General features: G+C 51.0%; 1 protein-coding gene across 1 annotated transcript; it reads left to right on the forward strand.

Moving 5' to 3' along the window:
* Nucleotides 1-1,221: 1,221 nt before the first annotated feature.
* LOC105856773 (serpin A11) lies at nt 1,222-8,844 on the forward strand. Its single transcript, XM_012738638.3, has 4 exons — nt 1,222-1,889; nt 3,654-3,927; nt 6,639-6,786; nt 8,493-8,844. The coding sequence occupies exons 1-4, from the start codon at nt 1,247-1,249 to the stop codon at nt 8,694-8,696; spliced, it is 1,269 nt and encodes a 422-aa protein (XP_012594092.2). The 5' UTR covers nt 1,222-1,246; the 3' UTR covers nt 8,697-8,844.
* The last annotated feature ends 517 nt before the right edge of the window (nt 8,845-9,361 follow it).

Genomic DNA, 9,361 nt, shown 5'->3' on the forward strand with positions numbered 1-9,361 from the left:
CTATCTGCAAAAATATGATCTCTCCTGCCCCGTCATGGCACTTGTAATGGATCCAGAAGTCACAGATTTGGACAAAAAACATTAAAGGTGCCAGTTAAGATATAGATGTTATCAGGACAAACTAAAAGCAAGGATGGGGTGGCCAGCAGTGCACGGCCACTGTGTTAGGGATATGTGGCACAAAGCAAGTTGGCAGGGTTGGTTCCTTGTGGGGGCTGTGAGGGAGGGTTTGTCCCACGTCTCCCTCCTAGTTTGCTGGCAATCTTCGGCATTCCTTGGCTTCTAGCCGATCACCCTGGTCTCTGCCTTCCTCTTCACATGGTATCCTCCCCGTGGGCATGTCTGTGCCCAAATTTCCTTCCTTATAGGGACGCCAGTCATATTGGATTAGGAGCCTTCTCCAGTGACCTCATCTTAACTAATGACATCTGAAATTATCTTACTTTCAAACAAAATTACACTCTGAAGTACTAGGGGTTGGGAGTTCAGCATGTGAGTCTTGGGCAGACACGATTCAACACACAGCAGATAACTTCCCTACACCCACATTGACAAATCCAGAGGTCTCAGCAGCTGCCTAATGGCCATGCCTAGGGCCGAGGAAGGCCCAGCATTACTCAATGGCAGAGCATCTGGAACGTTTGCTCCGTACCATTCTTCTTGATTTGTAATCCCATATATATTTGCTTATTTAGCTACTGAGTGTCACCTAAACTAGTGTCAGCAAGGCCCTAAGCTTTATGAGATCAAGAATTATGTTTACTTCCTTCCCCTACTGGTTACCGAGGACCTAGTGCATTCCTTGGACTGCATAGACACTTGACAGTTAATGAATGATTAACTTTCATTGAAAAGTCATTGAAGGAATAACTGGAAAAAAGAAAGAAAAGAGAGGAAGGAAGGAAGGGAGGGAGGGAGGAGGAGGGAGGAGGAAGGAAGGAAGGAAGGAAGGAAGGAAGGAAGGCAGGCTATGGAAGTTGTTTTGTTTATAGCCCAGAGTCCTTTGCACAAAAAATCTTGGAGCCCAATCAATATGCAAAGCAGATAAAGGCTGCTGCCCTGACTGAAGTCTTGGAGGAAGGTGTCCAGAGTCCTAACCACTCATCCACCACCCTGTCCTCTGCAGTGCCCCTCATAGTACCCTGGTGAGGTACAGTGTGAACGGTGGGGTTTGTTGTACAAGCAATGGAGAACCGTGTGTTATTTATGAAGAAGGCTGACATGTTCACCCTCTTATTTTCAGAGAATGGGGCCAGCTTGGCTGTGGCTGCTGGGAGCAGGAATCCTGGCCTCTGTCCAGTGTCAGCCCCTTCCTGCCCATGGAGAAAAGAGTCTTGGGGGCCTGCAGCCCTCCAGCCACCAGCTCTCAGAGCCAGCTCCTGCCTACCACAAAATCACGCCCACCATTACCAACTTCGCCCTGCGTTTGTATAAGCAGCTGGCAGCAGACAGCCCCGGCAATGTCTTCTTCTCCCCGGTGAGCATCGCTGCCACTCTGGCCCTGCTTTCTCTTGGGGCCCAGGCTAACACCTCGACCCAGATCCTGGAGGGCCTCGGCTTCAACCTCACAGAAACCCCAGAGGCCGACATCCACCGGGGCTTCCAGAGCCTCATCCGCACCCTGGACCTGCCCAGCCCCAAACTGGAACTAAAGGTCGGCAGCTCCCTGTTCCTCGACAAGCAGCTAAAGCCTCAGCAGCAGTTTTTGGACAGCATCAAGGAGCTGTATGGAGCTTTTGCCTTTTCTGCCAACTTCACGGATTCTGTCACAACCGGGAGGCAGATTAATGAGTACGTGAGGAAGCAAACATACGGGCAAATCGAGGACTGCCTGCAGGAGTTCAAGCAGGACACGCTCATGGTTCTCTCCAATTACATCTTCTTCAAAGGTGAGGGCTGACTTGGGGCTATCGCCACCTCCGCCGCAAGTGCATGCTGCGATTGCAGAGACAGCCAACAGGTTCCTTGCTAGCCTCTCGGGAGGACCTATGAATAGAGTTTTTCCACCCTTGTGTAGCTCAAGTCCCATGTGGGTCGGGAATATGTAAAGAGGCAGTGTAGCTCAGCGGGCAGTGATGCTCCTCTTGGGTGGGAATGGGTGTCACAAGGCTCTGAAAGCAAACACCCACCAAGACTTGGGGAGGAGGGAAGCTTCCTGGGGAAAAAGCCACCTAGGCTCAGACATGAAGAATGAGTCACATCTACTCAGATGAAGAGTCTTGGGAGAAGAAGGCAAATTCAAATGGAAAACAATAGCATGTATAAATGTCCAGGGAAAGAGAAACCATTGTATTTTCAAAGAACTGAAACGAACTTAGTGGGGCTGAAACATCAGACATGATGGAGGATGCCCGGAGGGAGGCCCGGGGTTGTGGTGCAGAGAGAAGCGAGGCCGTGCTGAGCACCCTACACTTTATCCAGGGAATCTCAGAATTGCCAAAGAGCCTTAAGCATGAAGGAAAATGATCACATCTGTTTCAGGAAGATCAGTCTGGCCACAATTTAGAACAGGCATCCTCAAACTGTGGCCCACGGGCCACATGCAGCCAGCTGAGGACATTTATCTGGCCCACTGGGTGTTTGTGCCACCGCTGCCTGTCCTGCTTAGCAGCCGACTTGTCCCGGGCCCACAGTGCGCATGTGTGGAATGTGCACCGTACTCTCTAATGGCCCTCCAACGGTCTGAGGGACAGTGAACTGGCCCCCTGTTTAAAAAGTTTGAGGACCCCTGATTTAGAAGATGGTTTGGAGGGGAGAAAAGGTGGGAGAGGAGAGACAGGAGGTTCTCAAAGTGGTCCAAAGTAAGTTGCAATGGTGGCCCTGAGTAACATTGTGGCTTTGGAGGTAGAATCAGCTATGCTTGGTCATTGACTGGATTGGTGTGGGCATGGGGGGAGGATGACCAGCTACCCCCAACCCTGCCCGTCATCGAGACCAGTGCTCACCACAGGTGGTTGTGGGGAAGATTGTAAGAGGTAAGAGGGAAGACACTACGCTGTGGACGTGACTGTGACGTTTCTAACTACAATGTACGGGCTTTTGTATTGTGCATTCCATTTTATCAACTACATTCTTTCTCCTTTTTCAGTTTGAGGATTGAGGAGTTGATAGGGTGTGAAGGAAGAAGCTCTTGAGCTTCTCTGCTGAAGGTTGTGTTCTGGAGGGAGCTTGGCTGAGTTTTCCAAATGACCTGAGCCGTGGGGTCAGAGTCAGGTCACCCACCCCAGCTCAGCCATTTCACAGCTCTGAAAACTGGGATGTTTAAATAAATTCACAAAGACTCAGCTTGCTCACTCCTAATATGGGGATAATAACACTTGTTTGTTATTAGCATTTGTGATGATTAACAGAGATAATACCTTGCACGTGGAAGGTGCTTAGTAAAAGGGAATAACATTCGGCTTCTCAAAGGCTAAGTTCCTCTGAAATGAAACAAAATCATAGTTCCTTAGGGCTCAAACCGTGGAGACTTGCTCTAGTGGCTGAGCCAGGCCTAGATTCTAGCCTCGTAGTTCTGTATCCGCACCACGCCCTTGCCTCATGCTTACTATACCCAAGAGGAAGTCATCCGACCAGTGTGGCTCTGTGTCCGTCTGCCCAGAGTCGCTCTCTCGGGCTGTGTTCTCATGGTCTTATGGGTTTTGTGTCCTAAGCCAAGTGGAAGCATCCTTTCCATCGCTACCAGACCCAGAAGCAGGAGAGCTTCTTTGTGGACGAGAGGACCTCTCTCCAGGTCCCCATGATGCACCAAAAGGAAATGCACAGATTCCTGTACGACCAGGAGGTGGCTTGCACCGTCCTCCAGATAGAGTACAGCGGAAACGCCCTGGCGCTTCTAATCCTCCCGGACCCGGGGAAAATGAGGCAGGTGGAGGCCGCTCTGCAGCCAGAGACCCTGAGAAAATGGGGCCAGTTGTTCCTGCCCAGGTAAGTGTCAGAGCAGAAAGACTCGGGGTGACCTTGCTCAAGAGCTCCAGCAGGTCCCAACCAGCTCCAGTCGCAAAAGCCCGGTGTCTGGCCGTGGCTTACTCCCCGTCTTGCCCTTTGCTGCATGGTGATCTTGGTCATTTCCTCACATCTTTGGGCTCAGATTTCCTCAACTGTGGAAATAAGGACATGATCACCTACCTCATTGGGTTCCTCAGAGGGTTAATTGAGTTAATACTTAATGGAGAATTTATGCTGGTACGTGGAACATGAGAGGTGCTCACAGGGCACCAACTGTTACTAATTTTATGTCTTTCTAGGGTCTGTCCCAGCCTCCTGCCCTCTTGGTTCCCTCTTTGTCCCTATCAGATGGTGGTTAAGTGTAGCCAAAAAATCAGACCAAGGACAAGTATTAAGAATAATCATGACTTCTACAGAACAGTGTGTATTTTTAAAAGGTGCTCCTTTTTTGATTAAAATACTTTAAGAAGTTAAATATCAAGAAGTGCCAATTTTATGTGATCTCTCACCTATCCCCTTCCATCTCCCTTGCTTTTGGTTTGTGGTTTTGTAATGGCAATTTCAGCTTTTCCTGGTTTTCCTAGACAGATTTCACAGCTAACCCCTTCTTGGGGTGCATCTTCTTTTATGGGGTGCTCTGGGATGAAATCTGGTACTGAGTTCTAATTACCTCTTGCTGCATAACAAGCCACCCCAAAATGAATAGCTTAAACAACTACCATCCTTGATGCTGTGGGTTAACTGGGCTCAGCTGAGCGGTTTTCATGCATTGGGACAGATGGTCACTGGGGCTTGAGCCACTGAAGGCTCCTTGGCTCCTGTGTCTAGTGCCTGAGCTGGGCAGGCTGGAAGAAATTAGGGCTGAGCATGCATTGTTCTTCCCAGGCAGTGTCTCTTCAAGGCTAGCTCAGGCTCAGCAGCTCAACATAGTTGATGTCAGTATATGGCAGCTAAGGGCTCCAAGACAGTGATCTGAAAGATAGGTATTGAAAGCCACCTCTCTTAAGGCCTGGGACCAGAAATGAGCAAAATGGCACTTGTGCCATGCTGTGTTGGTCAGACCAATCTCAGAGCCCACCCAGATAAAAGGGGAGGGTCATAAACACCACCCCCTAATGGCCACCTTTAAACTACCACAGTCTGGTGAGCACCAGCCACACCTGCCCCATACCCACAGGTGACTTCTTTCCATGCCCCATCCACGCTGAGGTGCCTGGGATAGAGAAAGGGTGTTTTGTATTTGGGATGGAGATTAAAGCACCAAATAAGAAGTACAGGCCTGGGGGAGAGGGCAGGATTTAAGAGATTATCCCTGTTGTCTGTGAATCCATGCAGCTCTAGTCAGTCAATAAATTCAGCCCCACAGTCTCTAGCTCCTTTGGGGTAAGCCTGCTCCTTTCCCCCACCACAAGAGGGAGAACCACAGGATCTTCTAGACTAGTAGATTTTCCCTCAGGAAGGGTTTGGTTTGACTGCTCCTCACTTTGACCTTCTAAAAGCAAAAACCAAGCCAAGTTACTCTTCTAAACCTCACATGCTGCCTGCGCTGGAGGGTTCTGACACCACAGTAGGCATTTTCATGGGCTTTCCGGCATGAGCACTTCAGACTGTGCCAGGTTTCCTGCTACTCAGATGTGGGACAGCTAGCTTGCCAGGGCAATCATGCTTCCTGGCACACACCACTCATTTATTCACATTTGCGGCACACCTACTGTGCGTTTGGCTTGCTCTCAGATGCCCTCATGCAAAACCAGACTCCACTGAACCCCCCACCCCCACCACACTGGGCAGGGGCTCCCCCTGCCCCGGGACAATTGGTCAAGCAGGCCAGGAGGTCCTCCAGCTTCAGTTAGGCATCTGGACTCTCACATTGCTCGGGAGTTAAACTGACAATTCTCTGACCTTAATTAGATTCTCTAATCTGAATTCGTCAGAGACAGAAGTCTCCAACTTGGTTATTAACTAGTCAAGCTTGCAGGGGTCTGGGCAACTGTCAAGCAATAATTAAGGAGAAGAATCATCCCGGGGAGAAAAAGACAGATTTGCTCTGGATCCAAAGAAATTTCTGAACCTAACCCAGGGAACGAGGCAATCCGATGGTAAAGGCAGGTCAGTGAGTCGAAGGAGAGCCGTTCTATTGATTCGTGCCCACGTCTTGCTCACATGACCTCTCATCAGACCCCACGGAGTGGGCATCACTATCCCATTTTACAGATGAGGGAACTGAGGCTCAGACAGGTGAGATGATGGTGGCTTGTATCAGGGAGATGCCGGTAGACGGATTTAGGATACAGTTCAGAGGTGGAGGGGTAGGAAAATGTTAACAGTATTTACCTCACACGATCATTCATTCTGTGGATTTAATCCGTAAGCCTTGTTAAACCCTGGCCAGCATTTGGCACCCTCTGCAGAGGAAGCCCTCTGTTAAGTGTGATGTGGACGGTGAAGACATAAAACTGTGCCAGGAGTCTTCTCCGATCCAGCCACAAGATGCGCCATGAGGTCCAAGAGAAGGGAGCTCTGGGAATGGGCAGTAGAATGTTCTGCCAGAGCAAGGAATGTCGTGGGAGGACCGATTGCCTCTCACGCTGGGAAACACTCATCTCTCCCACGGCTTAGGCTGCTCACAAACAGAGCAAGGAAAGAACATATAATGACACAGTGTCGTTTCTCTGTGATTCTCTCTCCAGTCTGTTGGATTTGCATTTGCCAAGGTTTTCAATTGCTGGGACGTATAACCTGGAAGAGGTACTTCCGCGGATTGGTCTCGCCAACATATTCAACTCGGAAGCCGACTTATCAGGGCTCACTGGGCAGCTCAACAGAACCATCTCCAGGGTATGGCGCTGCATGTGGGGCGGGCGGGTCTTTCTCCTTTGACATATGATACATTTGAAAGTCAGGTTCCCTGCTCTTTTCCTATTCGGATTCTTCAATAGCACAATCTTTAAGGCCTCTCCCCATGGGCAACTCCCTCTCCACCCCCTTCTTCTAGATCACTAGATTCCTCAGAGCCGGAACACAGGGCTCTGCACAGAGTGGATGCTCATTCGGGGTCATCCGTGAGCTGGGATTTCTGCAGGCGTGGGATAGCTTTATTTTTATGCCCCGTACTTCCTCCCAGGGCAGGTGCATCTCTGGTCATCTCTGCTGCGGTAACAAAATATCCCCCACACCCAGTGCCTTGCCACAACAAAGGCTAATTTCCTGCTCCTATAACCCATCAGAAGCCGGTTACCGAACTGGCTACAGAGCTGCTGCACACATCTCCTCTGCAGGATGTGGGTCAAAGCAGAAGCCCCTACTTGGAACATGCCATTCTCACAGCAGGGAAAGCAAGAGAGGTCGTGCGGTGGCTCCAAACACTTCCCCAAACACGTGGCCTGTGCCGTGGCCACTCCCATCCCGTTGGCTACAGCCAGTCTCACAATCAAGACCATTGTCCCTGGCAAGGGGCTTGTTTTCCCCTGCAGGAAGCACAGACAGTCTGGTGGAAAGGGCAAAGACTGAAAACCTTCTCACAGGAAGGGACAGTGAATATTTGGGGATAATCGTGTGTTCTTCCACAGAAGGGGAGGCAGCAAAGGCCCGTCCCTGAGCTGTGGCTGTCCTTTTTGTTTTAGGGTATAGTTGTTCATTACCATACGAGTCTGTGTTAGGAGCTTCATAAGGAAAGTATTGTCTTTTATTTGGGAAGGATCTGCTGGGGGTTGAACGTGCAACTGAGGCAACAGGCACGTGGCATGTGTGTGTGTGTGTGCGCGCGTGTGTGTGCGCGCGTGTGTGCGTGTGTGTGCGCGCGCGTGCGTGTGTGTGTGTGTGTGTGTGTGTTGGGAGGGGAACAAGAGGGAAGAGAAATAGTTTAGTTTTTTAAAGAATCTTTTTCACAGTGACCTTAAATGCTAGATTTATCTTTTCATAGAGCTTTTTAGAAATGAAAGGGATCATCAAGGCCAATGTTTTTTCAACTTTTTTTTTTAGCCTCAGAATCCTTTCTTCCTAGGAAGCTGTGTGAAAATGAGGTTAAAAGAGAAAGAAGAAGAAGAAGAGTCCTCATATGGAGGCCGGGAGAGGACTTGGCACTTCTCATAACTGGTTCCACTGAGCTCATTCTGAGCGCTGTGGATTTAGGCTGGGCAAGCCACTTTAAAGATGAGAAAACTGAGGCTTAGAGAGCTTAAGTGCAGCTCATAGCAGAAAATGACACCAAAGGCTGGGCCACATGCACTCAGGTGCCTGAGAAATGCTCCTAGAAGTCGCTGTTGGGCTTTGCAGCCTGGTGCCCGCTCGGCAGCCCTCAGCCTGACTCAGGCCCTCGTGTCTCTGGCCCACGCTGCCAGGGCAAGCCCTCGGGACGTGACAGAGGAGAAGGTGGAGAGAGCTGGGAAATGAAGTGCAGGCTGGAGTTACATGCAGGCAGACAGGGCCCACAGGGCGGAAGTGGGGTAGCCCCACCTCCGCCTCCCCGGGGCTGCAGAAGGCACTACCTGACCCTCGAAGGCCCACGAATGCCACTGTCCCTGTCCCTTCTTCTCTCCTTGTAGGTGTCACACAAGGCAGCAGTGGCCATGAATGAGAAGGGCACCGAGGCAGCCGCTGCTTCAGGCCTCCTCTCCCAGCCGCCGGCCCTGAACGCGACCTCAGCCCCGCCTGCTCATTTCAGCAGGCCGTTCCTCTTGCTCCTGTGGGAGGTGACCACCCAGAGCTTGCTCTTCCTGGGAAAAGTTGTCAACCCAGCCGCAAGGTGACTGCGGTGGGAGGCCTGGGGGGGGGGGGGGAGGGGTCTTACCTCTCCCCTAACCAAACAGGTGGGCCAGCACCACCCTGCAACCCTGCTGTGTGGGCCAGTGCATCAGTGTGACGAGATTCCAATAAAGTTGACCTTGGGTTTGTGAACACGGAGGAGCCATGTGTTCCCAGAGCAGCTTCGAGCCGTTCACTGATGACTATCTCAAATCTGGTGTTAGCTGTGGTTGGAAAGCTGAATATGAGAACAGCCCTCCTGCTATGGCCTCCCAGGAGACATCTGCCACCACCGCCGCCATCGTAGATACTTGCTGAGCATAGCCTGGGTAAGAGTCACGTTAAAAGGCACAGAAGCATCAGGAGGAATAAGTGAGTCCCTCCCCTCAAGTGGCCAATCTGGCTGTACAGCCAAGTTGTCCTGAAATGCCATCGCCCAGATGTCAGGGGTTGGATAGCCTTGGGAGGAGCTGGGACCTGGGGCAGCACCAAGCCATGCTCCTCATAGAGAAGGGGGTATGAGCATGGGCAGATGCAACAACAGGTCAACCTAGCAGGGGAGGCCAAATGCAAGCAGCAAGAAAAGAGTGTCAGAGCCCAGGCGGACCCAAGACCAAAGAAAATGGGAAGGCCAACACGACCAGGAGGGATGATGGGCAGAGGGCAGAGC

This window comes from Microcebus murinus, chromosome 6, assembly GCF_040939455.1.
Source record: "Microcebus murinus isolate Inina chromosome 6, M.murinus_Inina_mat1.0, whole genome shotgun sequence".
In the NCBI taxonomy this organism is placed as follows: Eukaryota; Metazoa; Chordata; class Mammalia; order Primates; family Cheirogaleidae; genus Microcebus; species Microcebus murinus.

Excerpts from the sequence above, each read along its gene's own strand:
- LOC105856773 (XM_012738638.3), top strand. The coding sequence starts at position 1,247 with ATGGGGCCAGCTTGGCTGTGGCTGCTGGGAGCAGGAATCCTGGCCTCT. Across the intron at positions 3,928-6,638 it reads GGCCAGTTGTTCCTGCCCAG|TCTGTTGGATTTGCATTTGC; the intron begins GTAAGTGTCAGA and ends TTCTCTCTCCAG. Across the intron at positions 6,787-8,492 it reads TCAACAGAACCATCTCCAGG|GTGTCACACAAGGCAGCAGT; the intron begins GTATGGCGCTGC and ends CTCTCCTTGTAG.